This window comes from Patagioenas fasciata, chromosome 3 (genome assembly GCF_037038585.1).
Source record: "Patagioenas fasciata isolate bPatFas1 chromosome 3, bPatFas1.hap1, whole genome shotgun sequence".
NCBI lineage: Eukaryota > Metazoa > Chordata > Aves > Columbiformes > Columbidae > Patagioenas > Patagioenas fasciata.
In genome coordinates, this window is record NC_092522.1 from 91135975 (window position 1) to 91155212 (window position 19238).

Consider the following 19238-nt stretch of genomic DNA (forward strand, 5'->3'; position numbering starts at 1 on the left):
ACTTCAAGGTAACTGTTTCCTTATTGAAGTTATACCCTGCAACCAGTACCAGTTATATTTTGATATAGTCAAGCATTTAAATGTTATACTGATAAATATATGGGGTTTGCCCATTTCTAAATTAAATAAAGTTGAAATGGATTCTTTTTCCTAGATTTGACTTCACTGAAATATGCTGGTAAAGTACTGGCAGCTAAGTGTCACAAAAAGATACACCTCAAAGCAAACTATCCATATAGCTTATTCTGTACATTCCAGTTCTCATTCTTCCCTACCACCAGTAGCTTGCTCTTCAACTTTCAGCTAAAAGTCTCTACTACAGAGCACAAATACACAGTGAGTCAGAGGAATGACCTTTGCAGAATTAGAGTCTACCCTCCTGTAGCTCCTGCAAACACAAGTCACCGCATCAAAGACAGAACCAAATATTGAAGGAATAAGATAGAGAATATAGACAAATTGACTGTTTATTAGACATTAGCAGATTGAGTCTGTATATAGAAAGGACAAACATTGCAGAATAATTTTTTTAATCGAGCATTACAACATGCAAAAACCCAATCAACAATTTAAGAATTTGCAGTCACCTGCAAAGTTCTCCTTCTCCTCATCTGAAAGCAACTGCTTTTTTCGTGAATGAAAGTTTTGTAGAGCAGTTTCCAACATTCCTAGTGGAACAGCAGAGCACTCCACAGCTTTCTGCAGAAGCTGTTTACACTTCTTCATATTTCCTAATTAGTACAGAAAACAGAAGCAGAAATCAAGGAAATAAAAAGTTGTGTTGAGGCAACGTGTTTTTTTTTAAAGACATGATCACACTCATGCTGTCTTATATTCACTTTGCATTGTTCTGTGAAGCCATTTTCATTAGGTACTTCCACCTCCCCTTATATATCCATGCTCAGGATATTTCTGAACTAGTCACAAGTGAATCATGTCAGTCAATTTTGCACATGAAGTTGAACACCAGGTCAAAGTATGCTTTATGAAGTCACAGAACTGCATTCTCAGCATTTGTTTAGTGCTCTGGGAACTGTAAGGAAATACAAAACTTTTTTTTTTTCCTGTAGTATCAGCAAGGAAAGAAGAGCTTTAATGACTTCCATTTAGATCTGAACAGATACAAACTTTCTTATATATGCATTATGAAACATCTTTAAGGCACTTAATAGAAATCAAAGTTCAAAAGCAGCTGTTAAACTAAAGATAACTACTCCAGGAAGCACTACACTTAAGAAAAGATGAGTGAAAAGAAAATAATTTGTTTTGTTACAGTTTCTCATGTCATTAAATGCCAAAAACCAAGATTAAAGAGAACTGGGGAGGAAATGGCATGTTTTAACAAAAAAAAAATGTTGAAAGCAATCAGTTTACACATAAGCATGTACACATACAGCTGTTAAACAAACAAAAACATAAGAGTCAAATAAAGAAAAAAATGTCTGCTGCAACCAAAAGCTTTTCCTTAATTTATAGCATATCGTGGCAAAATGACACAAGTTTTGTTACATCTGTTAATGCCCCTCAAGTCCCAAATGCCTTTTTCCTCAGTTCCAAAACAGGAAAATCTAAACCACTTCAATTTTATAGGTGCCACATACATATATAAAAAGTACTTCTTTTACTATATAATAGTGTATTTCAGAGCTCTATGATGTTTTCAGCACTCATAACTCCACTGGTATATGAAGTTAGATGTCAATGTCACCTGCAGTTCAGACTGGGGGGAATGGGGTGTATATATTAGGAACTAACACTTAAGTGACATATTTTGAGAATATTATATGAGTGATGTTGGACACCAAAGCAAGGAAGGACCAAAATAATATTTGCTACAATTTAATCTAAATCTATTTTCTGCATCTGTGTTATCCTTTGTTTTTTAATCATGTAATCAGATATTTTTCTCCCAAATTCTTTACAGTGGATAGGATTAGTCTTTCTTTTTAAGAATCCTTATCCAGCATTCTACCTTTGGCTCTATTTACCAACCGCACATTGCTTCAACAAGACTTGGAATGAAAGCAATTCTTTCTAGTATTTCTTACTCAATGAGGCACATAATAACACAACACCAAAACACCTATATGAAAAATGAACTGCTCCATCTCCCTTAATAGATGAGGAACCAAGGCATAAAAGTAAAGCCATATCTACCTGTGAGTTTCAATCAGTCCACTTCACCACATACAAAAGCCTGTATGACAGAATCATAGAATTGTTTAGGTTGGAAAAGACCCTTAAGATCAAGTCCAACACTGCTGTGTCCACCACTAACCCATGTCCCTAAGCACCACATCTACACAAACACCTCCTGGGATGGTGACTCTTGTCACTTCCCTGGGCAGCCTGTTCCAATGCCTGACAACCCTTTCCCTGAATAATTTTTTCCTAATATCCAATCTAAACCTCTCCAGTACAACTCGAGGCCCTTTCCTCCTGTCCTATCACTTGCTGCCTGGAAGAAGAGACCAACACCCTCAGTGCTACAACCTCCTTTCAGGTAGTTGTAGACAGCAATAAGGTCTCCCCTCAGCCTCCTTTTCTCCAGGCTAAACAGCCCCAGTTCCCTCAGCTGCTCCTCATTGGACTTGTTCTCTAGACCCTTCACCAGTTTTGTTGCCCTTCTTTGGATCCACCTAGGCATGACAATTGATATAGTCACAAGTGGTTTTGTGGTCATGAGTTCTGAGCAATTCACAGCAAATCTTGCTTCAAACACTCTACCCAAGGCACGACAAAAGTGAGGAGGAGACAGCTCTTCATCTGATTTGTTGAAATGAAGTTGTATTCAGCATTTAAATAAAAACAAACCAGAATGCTACCTTTATTATGAATTTTCATGACCTGAAAATAGAAAGAATCTCTGAGGAAAACAAAATCTATTTGCCAACCATAATTTCAGAATTTTCACTTGAGTTTTAGCTCACATTTTGCTCAAGACAGAAGTAAAAGTATAATTAACTATCTTAAGGCAGAGACCGATTAATCCAGAAGCAACTGGCAGATGTGCCAAAGCACTGCTGAAATTACTGGAGTGAGAAGGTAACAAATCACAACACTCCTCCTTTCCCTCTGCCCTAAACTGGACACACTCGGCAAAAAAGGAACAGCACTCCAAATAACAATAAAAACTCACATGTTACATTAATCCTCTTTAAATCGCCCAGAAGAGACACCATAGCACCATATGCATTACCAAATGTCGAACAGACCAGCTCAAGGATAACTGATACACTGGAGATAAAACAACTCATGAATGTCTGATTTCTTTGGCATTAGGAGTTTATTTCAGGTTGGCTATTTGCTGTCAAAGTAAAAGAAACTATTGCACTAACATACCCCATAGCTACGGGGTAATTTAATTCACAAGTGATTTTGACAGGACAAATCTAGTCATTGGTAACCACCAGTACCATTTCTACATTTTACTTAAATTACACAATAGGTTTTGTTTATTACACTTGTTTCACAATATCTTTATCACAGCATCACTGTTTTGTTATCTTTTTAATAAGCATACAGTGCTCACTAGACAAATTATTAGCTATTTTTTACTGCTGTTTTTAAGTTTAACACAAAGTTTCTATTAGAACAAGACCTGCCAGATATGCACATTTTTGTCCTCCCCACCCTTTCTCTACTAGTTACTTTACATGGCATGTATTTCTGAGGGAGACTTCCACAGCCTTTCCTGTTACAAATTCATTTTATTACAACTAAACTGACTACTTAAGAAAAACTGGAAAATCTGAGGGAAAAGTATTTACTTATTGATCTTAATAAAGTGGCTGTACTTCGTGGGACATACTTTGAATATCTTAACTGTATCCTAAAGTACAGTAAAAACAAAGAATTCATGCACTGAATGTCTTTTTTTCCCCCCAGGCAGTAGTTTTGCCTATCACAGTATCACAGTATGTTTGGGATTGGAAGGGACCTCAAAAGATCATCTAGTCCAATCCCCTGCTGGAGCAGGAACGCCTAGGTGAGGTCGCACAGGAACATGTCCAGGCGGGTTTTGAATGTCTCCAGGGAGGGAGACTCTACAACCCCCCTGGGCAGCCTGTTCCAGTGCTCTGTCACCCTGAGAAGTTTTTTCTCAAATTTAAGTGGAACCTCTTGTATTCCAGCTTGATCCCATTACCCCTTGTCCTATCATTATTTGCCACTGAGAAGAGTCTGGCTCCATCCTCATGGCACTCACTCTTCATATATTTATAAACATTAATAAGGTCACCCCTCAGTCTCCTCTTCTCCAAACTAAGAGACCCAGCTCCCGCAGCCTTTCCTCATAAGGGAGGTGCTCCACTCCCTTAATCATCTTTGTTGCCCTACGCTGGACCCTCTCCAGCAGTTCCCTGTGCTTCTTGAACTGAGTGGCCCAGAACTGGACACAATATTCTAGATGGGGTCTCACCAGGGCAGAGTAGAGGGGAAGGAGGACCTCTCTCGATCTACTGACCATCCCCCTTGTAATACACCCGAGGATGCCATTGGCCTTCCTGGTCACAAGGGCACAGTGCTGGCTCGTGGTCATCCTGTTGTCCACCAGGACCCCCAGGTCACTTTCCCCTACACTGCTCTCTAATATGTAATTTCCCAACCTATACTGGAACCTGAGGTTGTTCCTGCCCAGATGCAGGACTCTAGACTTTCCCTTGTTAAATTTCATCAGGTTGTTCCCTGCCCAACTCTCCGCTGGATGGCAGCACAGCCTTCTGACATGTCAGCCACATGAATAGAGAAAGTAAGCGTAAAGAAGAATACCTAGGTAAGACAAATTTAGAACCCAGAGTATAGAATGAACAGTTTAACTCAGTTATTGTAGTTAATTTGGGGGAGAATTTCTCATACCAGGCAGTATACAACAGCTTGCATGATACTAAACAGAAAATAATGAAGGAAAGCAAACGACAAACACCTCCAAATATATCTACCAAGGCTTTTTCTTTCAAAGAAAACAGTTTTAACATGATGTGCTTGTCCTTCCGGATGGAGCAAGCTGTTAAAGGGAGGAGATAAACAGAATGACATAAATCACTGCTCAAGTCACTCATGGAAAGAAGATTAGAAAAAGACACCCAAAAATACAAAGCTGTGGGTAGGTAACACAACTCTGCTACCAAGTACCAGGGCCACCTCCCCTCTCCACAATAGAAAAGAAGCCACATAACAAGACAAAGTGAACTGTGTGGACTACTGGCCCAAAGGATTGGGGGACCTACTGTTCCAGATAGATTACAGAACCAAATATTGAGGACCTCTTGTTCTGGATATATTACAGCATAATTTATATAGAGTCTACAATAGTCTAGAAGGAGAAATGGAAAAGCAAAAGCAAGAAAAACACTTGTAGATAAAGAGTTTAATAAGGAAAAAAACCAACACAAATAACCTCACAACCCAAAACCAAAAAAATGCCACAAAACAACACTTCAGCTATGCAAATATAAAACCCAAGCCAGATCCAGTACACCACACAACAGGATAAATTAATTCAGCAAGTTTGCTTTCAGTGCAGCTATCCCTACCAGAGACAGACAGAGTTCAGGCATCTCTTAAAAACAGGGATCAGATTTTTTTAAAAGACATTAACACTCTTATCAGAATGGCTTATCTAAAACACCTGAGTTGGTACCATATGACAAAACTCCTTCCCCCTCACCACAGCTGAGTGAAACATGGCATCTGTGATACTGTCAAAGAAGTCAGTCCATGGTCATTATGAAGCAACAGAAAATACCATCCATCTCCACACGAATACTCCGCGGTGGAACAGGAAATAAAAGAATCAATGAAAATGCAATTGCTAGCTACTTAAGAACCTGAGCAACAAGGGGGGAAACTTAATTGGACCAAACTGCCCATTTACAGCGTATTTTGGTTTAATGAGTAAGCACACATAGAATCTACAGTTGCTTTTCAGAACGAGATAGAATTTCTTCCACAAGCAAGTTGAAAATATCTAAAGGGAAATTACCACCCAAATTTGAGCATCATTATTCAACACAGCAAGAGCCTTATCTGACACCAAGATCTAAGCTTAACAAAAAAAAAAAATCACTGCCAATTTTCATCTTGTTTGAAAGCTATTATGAAAAAAGAAAAAACTATTAACTGTACACATTCTTAAAAAGGAACACGCTCTTGATAAATTTCAATCAAAAAAGAGAAAAATCTGCGTTTGTTTTTTCTCTGATTGAAAACCTACCAAGTTTCCTTGCAAATTATGAAGTAGTTTAAAACAACAAAATCTAGAATAACATAGACAGCAACACCAAGTTTTTCTACACACCTTGCGAGAGCTCGAACTGTGCAAAAGCCACATGCACAAAAGCAAATTTCTTGCAGTTCAGTTTGGCCAGATGAAATTGGTCCCGTGCCTCCTCTGGATCTTGAAGACTGTAAAAACAGTATAACAATAGTTATACAAGGCAAAAAGCCTGACTAACAAGGATCAAGTTCCATGTGCTTCAGACAATTATTGAAAAGCAATCCACCAGGGAAGTTTTTCTTCTGCCTTAGAACCATTAATGAAGCACAAATAACCAGAGAATCTTAAAAAGGTAATTATTGAAAGATATCAAGCTGGCACTTTCCAAGAACCAGGATGTGTTCAAACCTGAAGAAGACAACTGAGGACTCATTCTTTGTCCCTGCTCATATTGTTCTTCAAAATACATATATATATTTTCCCCTCACAACACCCAACTAACACCTTCCAGGCTACATGCTGACACCATCCAGAGAAAAATATCGATTCTTACAGCTGTTACCACTCCTATACTAAGGAGGTTGCAAGGCAAGGGGACAGGGAAATTGCTTTAGATACTCCAAGTGTGGAAAAATGTATCATATTAATCGAATCAGAAAAAATATCATATACACTATTAGTTATATATATTAGCAGCAATATGGTCACAATGTGTCCATCCATTACATTAAAGCACTATTGAACTTCAAAATTTTGCTAGCGGTTATGAGCTCTTTTATTGAAGAACTTTTGCAACTGCACTCAAATTGTCAAGATTCCTTTAGCAGAGATGTAGGTCACTGAATGAAGTTGTTTCTGCTGGTACATCTATAAAACCATATCTATAGAAAACTAAAACACAACAAGAGCATTTATCCAACAGCTACCTCTATCAAGAGTATTATGGGAAAAATCAACTCCTTACAAGACATATGGAACTCTTTCTGTTCTCCCCATACTCCCAGCCAACACAGCCTCATCAATTAAATTTTGTAGCACAAGGTAGATTTAAGTCATTTTTCTGCAGACACACAGAAAGCAGCAATAGCAAACATGGTATACTTCAAAAACATACCGATTATGCCACAAAGTCTAAACAAGATAGTTCGCATTTAATAGTTCCTCTACTCTGACTAAATTTTAATCCTAGTTTTACGTTCGGCCACAGATTGCCAAATTAGACGACCTAGATGCTTGCACACAGTATGTCAACATTTAAATATTCTGGAGAATCTAACAGCTTAAGTAACCTGTTAAGTTAGAAAACGACACAAATCTATATTACTATGAAGTTAACATTATGTTTCAATGAACTCCCTCTCCTTTTCTAACATTAAAAAAAAGTTTACAGAATAGTTTGGGTTGGAAGAGACCTTTAAAGGTCATTTAGTGCAACCCCCCCCAAAGTTCTTTTAATGCTTTTATTAGCACAATCCACAACCAAGAAATAAGGAATTTCTTGCAAAATTCCATCCTTATTCAATAGGTAAGCAAAAGTAATACTTGGAAGCAGGAATGGTAAAACATTTACGACAATGGCTTAAAATATAAGTACAGAAAAACACAACACAGAAAACTAACAAGAACATATTTATAGTAGAATTCTGTGGAATTCAGAACGAAAAAAGTCTCTATCATTGCTTAGGCATGTTACTGAACTCCAGTAAGTTTAATAAACTCATCTCTAGTCATCTAAAGCAATAGGACAGGCACAGAATAACCCATCTGCAGGCAGAGTCAGACTAACACAAATTAAGCAGTAACAGGCACTTTCACAAAGAGTGTTAAAATTTAGGTTCCCACAGAAAGCAGCAACAACTTGGACAGCAATATGCAGAACAAGACCCACTGCTCGCTACAGGCATCAAGTGCCCCACACTTGGTGGCACTGTGGTACAGCCAAAAGTGTTACATGAAAGCAGGCCTGGCATGGTTAATGTGCCATACAGATAATCATGGGTGCAGGTGGTTGTTCACCTTTGCCCATTTCACAGCACATTCAAGGGATCTTCAAACACCCTCAGTATCATCATAAGTTAAAAGGTTTTGGTATAGCCAGGCTGCGGCTAGAGAAGATACCAGGAAAAGTCAGGACCAATGTCAAGAGTGGAATAACCCAGCTTTGACCAGAAGAAAACTGTTGGTGCCAATAATCACTATAATCAGTTTGCTGTTGTCACTGCTTCTGAAGTTTGTGATGCTCTGGCTTACTTCTCCTGTTAGATGGAATGTTTGGGAGAACAAAACTCTACTGAAGAGCACCTTTCTCCTCCCACCAAAGGCAATATCATCAGAGCACCTACACATCCAAGTGCTACTTTACTTGCAATAGCTGAAAAAAATAAATCAAAAACACTCAAAGTAGTCCTGAGATGACAGGATTTATTTACCAGAAGCAAAAAAAAAAAAAAAAAAAAAAAAATGAGCAGAGCCAAAACAGATAGTACTAGACAAAATTACAGTCAGGAACAGAGAAGGTAAGTATGAAACACCAGGGAAATATCAAACACCAAGAAAATCCAAATAGCCACTCACTGATGAACATTCATGTCCAAAAACTACAGACAAGCAACACTGTTGTTTTTTTACATCTGATAGGTCAAAGCAATTTCATGTTCTGGTGTGATTACATCTATAGTTCATAAATGTATTATAGTTTCATATAAATCATTGACTTTGTACTATATGCCACTCTGAATGAAAAAGCATTAGCTTAAAGATTAAGAACTGGCTAATCTCTTGAGTGTAATTTTCAAATGGGGGACCGTCATTTAGGGAGATACTTATAGCAAAGTTCCATTGGGATTGGTGCTGTGTCAGACTCTGTACATTTCTAAAAATTAAATTTAAAAAATAATTTTCATTAACAGGTCAGGATACATATGACTGATGATATTTGCCAGTTAAAAATATGAAGCAGAAAAAAACAAGATCTGAGCTAGCCAGTGAGCTAGTTATATTCTACAGTAATGCTGACTACCAGGAACAGAAGACATTACAGGTATAGAGAGTGTATTTTAATAGTGAAACAAGATAAACTACTCTCCCAAAAAGGTCCCTAAAGGCTATAGCAGTGAAGCAACTCAAGACATTTCAAAGGGACACCTCAACTAAAACCGCTAAAAATATTCCTGTATTCTAGCATTAAGAGACTACTGACAGTGCCCTAGATTTTGCTGTCTGTAATACAACACAGAATACTGAACACAGTTCTAGGATATCTTTCCACTTGATCTTTAGGACACAGATTTAAAGGTGAATACAAGAGTTTTAAAGTTATTTGGGAGGTAGGAAATAATATTTCGGAACTTCAATTCCTACTGTACACAATGAGATTGATAATAGCATCTAATCATGATTTTGGAAAAGAAATTCCAGAAAGGATGAGCTGGAATCCTGTGTTACACAATTGCTGTTCTGAAGAAAAGCAACTAAGCTTTGAACAGAGCCAACAGATGCCATCTCCCAGTGTCTTTAAAGACAGGAGATCTTTCTGGAAGATATGCTTTACTCCACTTTCACAAAAATACCTTACCTCTTCAAGATACTAAAGATTCACAGCAGGTCGTTATTCGCTCCTGCATGTTTCTCCACATTAAACAGATGGCTTCCATTGTGTGGTTTTTAGTAAACACTGATGCAGCAAAATCCATGCAAATGACAGTACAGACAAAGAAGCAGACCATATCATACTGTAAGACCAAGCCACCTGCCAAAAATCCAAATGGGAGGACATACAAGAAACAGAAAAAGACTAGCTATATTCACTGAAGATCACCTGCTCAACTAACCATTAAGGATTGCTGCAGTGTTAAATTGCAGATCTTCATTAAAATATTTGCTGTCACAGCATTTCAAGTGACAAAAGAACTACTTATGAAAAATCAAATTATTACCCTCTCCCAAATTATGTCTGGAAACATCTGGACAACCACACTGGTAAAATTTGAATTGAGTAAACCAATAAATGACCACAAAACTAATTTCATAAGTATGAAAGTCTAAAATGATGTTCTGAGACATCCTTCCTACCATAAGGCAGCTATTTAATGTAGCTGGGATGCATCTTTCCTGCTAAGGAAGAAAGCAGACTAGATAAGGATAGATCACCATGGTTTGATTAGATGTCTACCTCACAGCCAAATCAGTTACAGAACTCCACAGGAAACTAACCCTAATTTACAACACACAGTTTAATACACAGATTAGTTATCCAAAGTTTTAACAGATTTCACCTATGCAGCTGCTTCTGAGCTGAAGTAAAAAAAAGTCTCATGCTATTTCCCCACGTGCCTTACATACAAAACCCAGAAAAAAAGCATGTTAACATCTCTAAATGAAATAACTCTGAACAATCATGTTTATTAGCATATACAAAAACCTGCAAGTACTGTGCAGACAACAGATGACTAGCCAAAGCCACTCAGAGTTTCAAAGAACCAATACGAAAACATCCCCACTCAAAATGATAATTTGTTGCAGAAACGACTAATGAAAACAAACTTTATCATCAAATTCATAATTCTGAATGAGTTCTCATCCTGAAAATTGAAAATTTATACTTACGCTTTCAACTCAGCAAATCTCACAAGGATGCGAGCATAGCTCTCATTTTGACTATGCTTTTCTGCAGGCAATGCAGTCACCGCCTGACTGTAACGACCAATGAGTCTGTTCAGTAGACCAACATCCGTCTGAGGAATACCCTTTTTCTCTAGCCTAAGTAAAAAACACAGCCAATCTTCTGGATTATTTGTTGTCATCATTATTTGATTAACAGTTCCAGAGTTATCTGACAGAAAAATAAGAAGGGAGATCAATTAAAACTGCAGCAAACTTGAACAGAAGAAAGCACTTTTCATAAGCTTTCATGTAAAATGACTGGTGATTTGGATTGATTTTTTGTTTTGTTTTGGTTTTTTTTGTTTGTTTTTTGTTTTTTTGTTTTGTTTTGTTTTTTTTTCTTAACACCAGATTAGAACAATGCAGTTAACTGAAGATAAAGGGAATGCAAAATGTATTTTGTGGTCATTAATACTGAAGAAATCCTTTCAGCTAATGGTTCTTTCACTCTTAGTCTAGGTTAAGATCAGTTGCATAAGCGACAAGAGATGAACAAAACCACATACCTGTTGTATCAGCTGAAAATTTAGTACAGTTAAGTTCATCTGTGATATTTTCTTCATTTCTGTATTTGTTTTTCAAGTCTCTAACTTTATTCATGATTGAAGCAATTTGTGGCAACCCTCTTTCACTTAGGTCCTCCTCCTCCATCTGCAAACACAAGGTCAAAAACCAGTGAAGGTATTCAAGAACCCTCTTATTGATCATCTTAATTGTAATTACCATGGGAAACCCTCTCATGTATATTTTGCAGTTTGAGACTCAACCACATTATGTAACAAATATTTTATGAAGCCTTTGTCAATGTAGTTATGCAAGTAAACTTATTGGCAGAAGCCAGCTTAGATTAACAGGAATAGGTGCTTAAGATATTTCTCTTTCTTGCCAAACACTCCTAACCCTTCTCTTGAATAAACAGCAATGGAACAAGCGTTTGTCGGACTTCAGGGTGACCTGCCTCAGGGACAAACCCCAGCAGAAAAACATGAGAGGGCAAGAGCTTTTATCTTTTTTGCTTAATGCTTTTCCTGCTCTCTCAACTGCATCACCATATGGACAAGAGAAGGGAAAGGCAAGAAGTAACTTTCATTTGATGACACCTGTAAGGTTGGGTTAGACTATGTTAGATGTGTCACCCCACATGCACACCTCCTCTAAATGTAAACATTTTTCAGACAGAAAGAAAGGTTCATACTATACACTTGAAGTTTTAATAATATAATTTTTCCATCACTGGTGTAACTTGTAGTAGAAATAGTAAGTTTCAAGACATAACAGATACTTACAACCCATCTTTTAGCATTATTTCCTCTCTGTAATAGGCATGGTATTTTTAATTTAACATAATATACTTCTAGTTGGACAGTGAGATATGCTCTGAAAAATATCAGTTTATTATTTATACCTTAATTTTAACATTATTCTTCCCTAAATCAGCACTGAAGTATTATGCACTTATTTATACTACTGAGATTCTAAATCAAATATTTTGAAATAGTTTCTTATCCTGGTTCTCATTAAGCTTTGCTGTTGCAAAATTTTACTGCCTAGATGTCTTTCTAAAAGGTTTCATTAGAAGAGATTACACAAATAAAAACAAACCACTGAATACAGGTTAACCAGTAAGTGATGTGTAACAAATTAACATATTACAATCAGCTTTCTCTAACAAGAGACCATAAACCAGAAAGATTTTTGTGCTTACAGAACCTGCTCATACAGCAGAAGTAGGCATATTTAATACTCTTCTGCTGTATTACAAATGCCCCACCAAGAATATTAAGTCTGCTCTTGTCTATACAGAAGTGTTATTTAGTAGGTTCAAAACACACGGGTGGGTGGTTGTTTTTTTTTTTTCTCTAAACTCCAAGATTTAGTCTGGCAAAAGCACCACATACATTACCACTATCAAAAGATCTTAGCATCAATTTAACAACTCTTGGAGTCAGGTGAGATGTTCTACACATGAGTTCATAAGCTCTGAAAATGGTTCTTTCTTTCATTTACAAAATGGAATATTTTCAGTGGTCTAATAAAATTAGAAGGAAGCATCCCCCCCAAATAGGGCTGTAAGCAAGACCAATACAGAAGAAAAAACTATGAAAGCTACAGACAGCATGCTACATCAGTGCTATCTGAAAAACAACTTTTGTTTACCTGAGCTGAGACCAAAAAAAAAAAAATAGAGTTCTCCATTTTTTGTTAAAAAAAATTACATTTAATAAATTCTAATTTTAGTGCTCATTTGGAACTTCCTTTAATATCTGATTGAGCCTAAAGTGCATAGGGAAAAAAAATCTTAGGCTGTTCTGGAGATGACTTTGGTGAAAGTTACACAGGTGATTACCATAGCAAAGACTGTTCACATGACATTCTAAAGATGATACCTGTTTACTCCACAGGGGAACAAAACACATTTATTTCTTCCCAGGGAGGATTTTGGTACCTATTACAGCTTTGCCTTGATAAATACAGTAGGGGGGCTACAGGAACTCAGTACTCCAAGTCTCCTCTTTATGGGTGAGAACATACTTAAAGATCTGTCCTAGAACTGTACTCATTTCCTTAAAGTATGGAGGAGGTCAGCTTCTCCAAAACCTGAAGCACCAAGAAGATCAAGCAAATTTTACCTGAGGTTTAGTAATACCATACTCTCTCATTACAACTGTAATTGCTACAAATTCCCTGGTAGCTTAAAAAAAAAAAAAAAAACACCACAAACCCACAATATTTATATTTTCCTCACCAATGTAAAAGATAATATTTTTTTTTTATAGTGACAGCTTGCCAAATGTAGTGGACAAAAAATCATTTTATGCATAAATTTGATCTTAACTCCCATCAATACATGTCAAACTTACATTGCTGGTGTGCCGCTTAACTGTCCAAGGTTCAACAAGTATTATATAGAGAAAACCTCTCCTTGTCAAAAGATAATGTGGATGAGGGTCAGACTCTCTCAGATGATCCCTAGCAAACAGGAAAGGCAAGAAATGTAGCTCTGCATCCTGAGGAAGTTCCTGTGTATCAAAAAATGGAATGGTTAGACATTGAAAATTAAATGAATATCAGCGTACCCTGTAACCTTGCTTCGCCTTCCTGACATTCCAGAAATAAAGTTTTCATTAAATCTATAAAACTAGTCCAAGTTAGTCTTCTAACTTTTTTTGTACTGTTTTATTACTAAGGTTGAGCACATCCAAATGTGTAAGCTTGTTATGACATTTACAGATACAAAATACACTCAGGGCATAATCATTTGCATATTGTCAGCATTTGCAACTAATCTTTCTACTCCTGTCAAAGTTCAACTGTAAGCAAGTATTCAGACTCTCATTTTAGCTTAATCTGTTGTATGGTTAGCATTTGCCATAAATTTATCTGTGTGAAATCCCTTCAAATTCTAACAAGACAGCAAAGACCTAAAATAGGAACATGCTGTTCTACATGCATTTAATAGAAGCAGAGCTTCTAACCACAACGACTACATGGCAGCACATTTGAGATCTAGAAAAGCCATTCAGGAGGTGAGGTTAGAGACAGGGAAGCAAATAACAGGGAGAATGTGTATGCAGAGATCAGGAAGATAGAGAACAACCTTTAAAAAAAAAAAGTCTAAGTGAGGTAAATTCAACCCATCATACAGACCCACTACATCAGGAGCCAAGGGACTGAAAAAATCAGTATATATTGTAAATGGATGAAGTGGCAGTACCAGTTATCCACAGGATTTCAGGTGCAATATGACCAACAACGTTTATTGATACCAAAGACAAACAGTGTAACACCGCAAATCAAGTATCTGTTCAGTTTCTGAATGGTGCAGTTTTTCCTCAAAAGTATGAAAATACTTTTTAATTACTGAACAAAAAGGTACATCCTCTTCTTACTCCGGAATCTACTGAAATATCGCATCTGTTTATCTAAGGAGGTGTAGAAAGCAGTGAAAAAATTCAGGCAAGTGCCCAAGAGCTTGCCTGGCTTTTTTCCTCCAAGTGAATGGACAAGCCTAGTAAAATACATTTGTTATGCTATTACTTATACTTTCCTTATACCCCCAGACCATTTTGGCTACAAACTGTTACATTAAATATTTGTTTAACCAGGTTCTTATGGTCTGATTAAAAGCATCTACTAGTGTCAGAAGACGACACATTTACAAATTTTCAGTTAAGTCCACTACACTGTATAAAAGAGGTAAAAACACCACCTCTAAATCAGAAACTTTAACCACGTGTATGTTTTCTGGTGCCTTCCTTTCCTATGCAGAGAGATCACACACAAACAAGAGGGGAAACTTAACTGTAGCCTTCATCTTCTACAGTACTTGCATTATTCCACCAATGTATTCAGTTAATTATTTAATAGTTCTCACTATTTGAGCAAAGAGGCACATGCATGCACATAGCACACCAAATGCTGTCAGTTATAGGAATCAGAACTAGCTCCAAGTGCTGTTACATCAACCTTGCCAAAACACACTGCAGTACTACTAAAGACCCTTCCTGAATGTTGCGATGTATTACACAGGCATTTAAGTGCTCAGAAGTTCCTACCTTCAAGACCTTGCCACCTTGGTTCAAGGTAGGCAAGAACAAAAACATATCACACATGAACTATCTTCAGAAACACATTAGCGTTATCTGTCATTCATCCAGTTATCAGTTATTGTTCTACACATATTACAGCAGAATCTAGTCTTTCTTACTCCTTTGAAGGAATAGATACCAGCTTCCATAGAATCATTTCGGTTGGAAGAGACCTTTAAGATCAAGTCCAACCGCAAACCTGATGCTGCCAAGTCTACCACTAAACCACATCCCATGAGTTTCTTCAAAATCCATGGGAAAGGAGAAAGCAGATCTGCTTGCTAAATGATAAAAGCTCTTGGGTTAAAGTCTGAAGAGCAAATTGCAATGGTAGGAATGTGAAGGAAATCCTGCAACTTTTGCTTGCTCCACACAGATGTTAAAAAAATGCTGCTACCAGAAACCATCAAGCTAAATTGTTCCATAAGCAGTCACTAAAATCTGAATTCAAACAAGTGGCAAAGCCCTTCAAATATCCTCCAGCTTCCGCTCATCTCATGTCCCACATGACACCCTGACTACAAGACTAGGTTAAAAGACTATTAATTAGCTATCCAAAAGAAACAGGATTTTTTTTAAAGGGAAACAAAATCACCCAACAAACAAACCAACCAACCATTTTAAAGAGCAACATTAACTATGAGTATAAATAGGAAAAATAGAAGCTCTAGTAGCTACAAAAAAAGACTCAAAGATACAAAACAGAGCCAATCAGAGAAAGGCTCAACAGCAGAGGAGCTATGAGCTACTGCAGGATAAACAAACTGGAGGTTACACCACATGTAAAAGTTACCCAGGGGCCGCAGAGAACAGAGCAGCACACAAAAACACTGAGACACAATTTTGAGTGCTACAGACTTAATTAAAGATATAGCCAAGCAGTAACAAAGGACATCACTAACAGTAGCTTTAATTTAGGGTATCATTTCAGGAGTAGCTATTGCTTCATCACCTGGGCCAGCCAGAGCTGGGGGTACACATTCCAAGATCTTTCTCTCCTTCTCTCTCTCTTTTCCCGCATACATTTTCCCGTTTCCCAAACCATTTCCACGAAATCATACCAAGCACCTTTCTGCTTTATGTCTATTTCTAGAAGCGTTACTCCTCAGCCTAACTGAAAACAAACAAAACAAAAACAGCCCCACTCGGAATCCCCCACCAAAGTCAAGTTAAAAAACAAAGCCACAGAAGAGGAAGGCAGTGAGAAAGGGTGGCGAAAGAGAGGAAGACCGAGCCATCAAGCTTCCTAACCCGCACGCGCAGCAGCCCACCGGAGCCCCAGGCTCCGTCCGCCGCCGAGCGCTCCCCTAGCTCACCGCGCAGGGACTGGGAAACCCAAGAGAAGGCCCCAGGCACCGCCATTTCCCGCAGGCCTACGCCGAGGCGCGGGGCAGCACTGACCCCGGCCGCGGAGGGCGCGGCCAACGCGAGGGAGCCCCGCGGGTTCCGTCGCCACATAGCACCACCCCACTGTGCCGGGCACCCCGCTGTCCCTCGGCCCGACCGCACTCACCCTCGCCGCCGCCTCCTGTTGCTTCGGGGCCGAGACGGAGACTTCAACCGGACAACAGTGCCCGCGCCGCTCTCGGTTTGAATATGACTGACGCCCAAAGAACCCGCTTCCCATTGGCCACAACAGCTCACGGGGCAAGGGAGGAAGCGAACTCTGATTGGTCAGAGGAGGGAAAAACAGGAGAATCCGCCTGTCGACTGGGGGGGAGTGGTGTCGGCAGTAGCAATGCCTCGCCCCGCCTCTTCAGCGCCTCGTGGGGAACCCCAACGCTCGCGGCGCCGTTGCTGCAGCAGCGCGGGCGGAGCAACCAACGGCCGCAGCCGCTCGCGGCCGGCCGCTCTGCCCCAGGGCGCAGCTGGGAGTAGAGGGCGGCTGCGCTGCTCTGTCGGAAGCGGGCGGGTCTCGCTGTCATCTGGAGTGATGGGACCGCAGGAACGGCTTCCCTCAGCAGCCGTGGCGGGGATTTCCCGGCGGGCCGGCCCGCCTCCCGTCCCAGAGGGGCGCGGTGGGGGGAGGCTCCCACCCGAGAGCTGGTCAGGCAGGGGTGGTCGCAGTCGGTTCCTCTCTGGACGGGGCGCTGGCACGGCTGCAGGCGTTATTCCCGATTCCCACAGAGAGGGACGGGGAGGTGTGAGCTGCCCAGGTGCCGTTCTTGAGTACAAAATGCAGATCACAAGCCGAGATAATAATAGAATCATAGAATAGTTTGGGTTGGAAGCACCTTCAAAGGTCATCTAGTCCAACCCCCCTGCAATGAGCGGAGGCATCTTCAACTGGATCAGGTTGCTCTGAGCCCCATCCAGCCTGGCCTTGAATGTTTCAAGGGATGGGACACCTACCACCTCTGCAAACTTATATAAAATATAACCGAAAATATTTTCCTCTATAAGGGGTAACTTTATTTTTTTAAGGTTCATTTAGCTGTAACAACTGTGGGATGGTGTGTCCTGACCAGCTCCCTAAGATTCCATCGTTACCCTTTTTCTCAGACGGATTCTTTGTAAGCTGATCCTGGATCTGCAGTATGCCTGAAGCTGCTAAAAGCAGCTGTTTCTCTGAGCTGTCCCTTTCTTCTTGAAGTTAGATTATAGCAATGCAATTGCACTAACTAGAACAGTTCAGCCTCTCAGTTTACATTCTGACTGTACATATTCATTAGTGTTCTTTATAGTAGGTATGGTTCTTCTGTTGCTTGTAATATTTTCAAGATTGTTAACATGCTATAAAAGCCAGTGAGATATAGATATATGGCTTATTAATTTGATAAATTAGTAATCCATTAACTTTCTGTAGACACCACGCGTGATATCTTAATAAGATACGTAAATCACCCTATCATTGAAATTTATCTTTATTCCTCTAGAATTTAAGTATCTTGTCTAACCTAGTGATACAAGCTTGCTCTACAGTGAAGGAAAAGAGGCATTTCAAGAGAGAAATTCAGTCCAAACACCTATTTTAGAATGTAATGGATCATCCCATGCAGGGAGGTCTCATTTTTTCTCTACTAAATATAGAGCAATTTGAACTTTTAGGTATCTAAGATTGAGATTTATATATATATTGCCTTATTCCTCCTTGCATGTACACATTTTTGGTGGTTTTGATTATTTTGTTGTTGCTTTGGAGCTTTTGTGTTCCACTAGAATCCAAACCTAGTAAAAAAATGAAAGGTGCAGCATAAGTTGCATCAATCTGCTCTGCATCTGCCTTCACTTGAGGTACATAGTCATAAATTATTTTATGAAGAGGAGTTTTGGGTGATGAGAGTTATATTGTTGTAGTGAGTCAATAATGCTGTAAGGGGTTGTCATTTGATTTCTGCAGCTGTGACAAGAAATTGGGGTACCATATAGAATCATGGCAAAAGCAAAATCAACAGGAGAAGACAAGGTAGACCAGAAAAAAGCAGCAAGGAGGAGGGTCAGAAAAAGAAAGTCTGTAATACCCTTAGAAAAAAATACAGGAGCCTCCATTTAGTAGTATTCAACAAAATAGATGTGTGTGTTGTTGGTACAACCATCATGTATTTGCTTATGCTTATTCATTATGAAGTCATAGATCTATAGAGAATTTAAGAACTACACTAATTGAAGTCTCCACCTAAAGGTGATTCCAGTTTGAATGACGAAAGTGACATGTGAATCACAAAAACAAGTACAATGTTGGATGACAAACAAAAGGAAAGAGAGGTCAATCGTTTGTAATGAGTTACCAGCAGGAGAATCCTGTCTATTATTTTAAATACCTGATCGTT

At 38.9% G+C, this 19238-nt stretch overlaps 1 protein-coding gene across 3 annotated transcripts in view; it reads right to left on the reverse strand.

Annotated features, from left to right (window-relative positions):
* Window positions 1–17113, reverse strand: part of TTK (TTK protein kinase) — a 33729-nt gene extending 16616 nt beyond the window's left edge. For 2 of the 3 annotated variants that reach the window (XM_065835420.2, XM_071806829.1), the window contains exons 1-6: window positions 16982–17113; window positions 13741–13899; window positions 11386–11530; window positions 10823–11048; window positions 6299–6405; window positions 588–731 (exon numbers count right to left, since the gene is read on the reverse strand). In XM_065835420.2, coding sequence (XP_065691492.2) covers window positions 588–731; window positions 6299–6405; window positions 10823–11048; window positions 11386–11530; window positions 13741–13899; window positions 16982–17095 — 895 coding nt within the window. In that variant the 5' untranslated portion in view covers window positions 17096–17113. Of the gene's footprint in view, window positions 1–587; window positions 732–6298; window positions 6406–10822; window positions 11049–11385; window positions 11531–13740; window positions 13900–16719; window positions 16795–16981 lie in introns of those variants that run through there. The other variant, XM_071806830.1, reaches the window with a different exon arrangement.
* Window positions 17114–19238: the final 2125 nt, after the last annotated feature.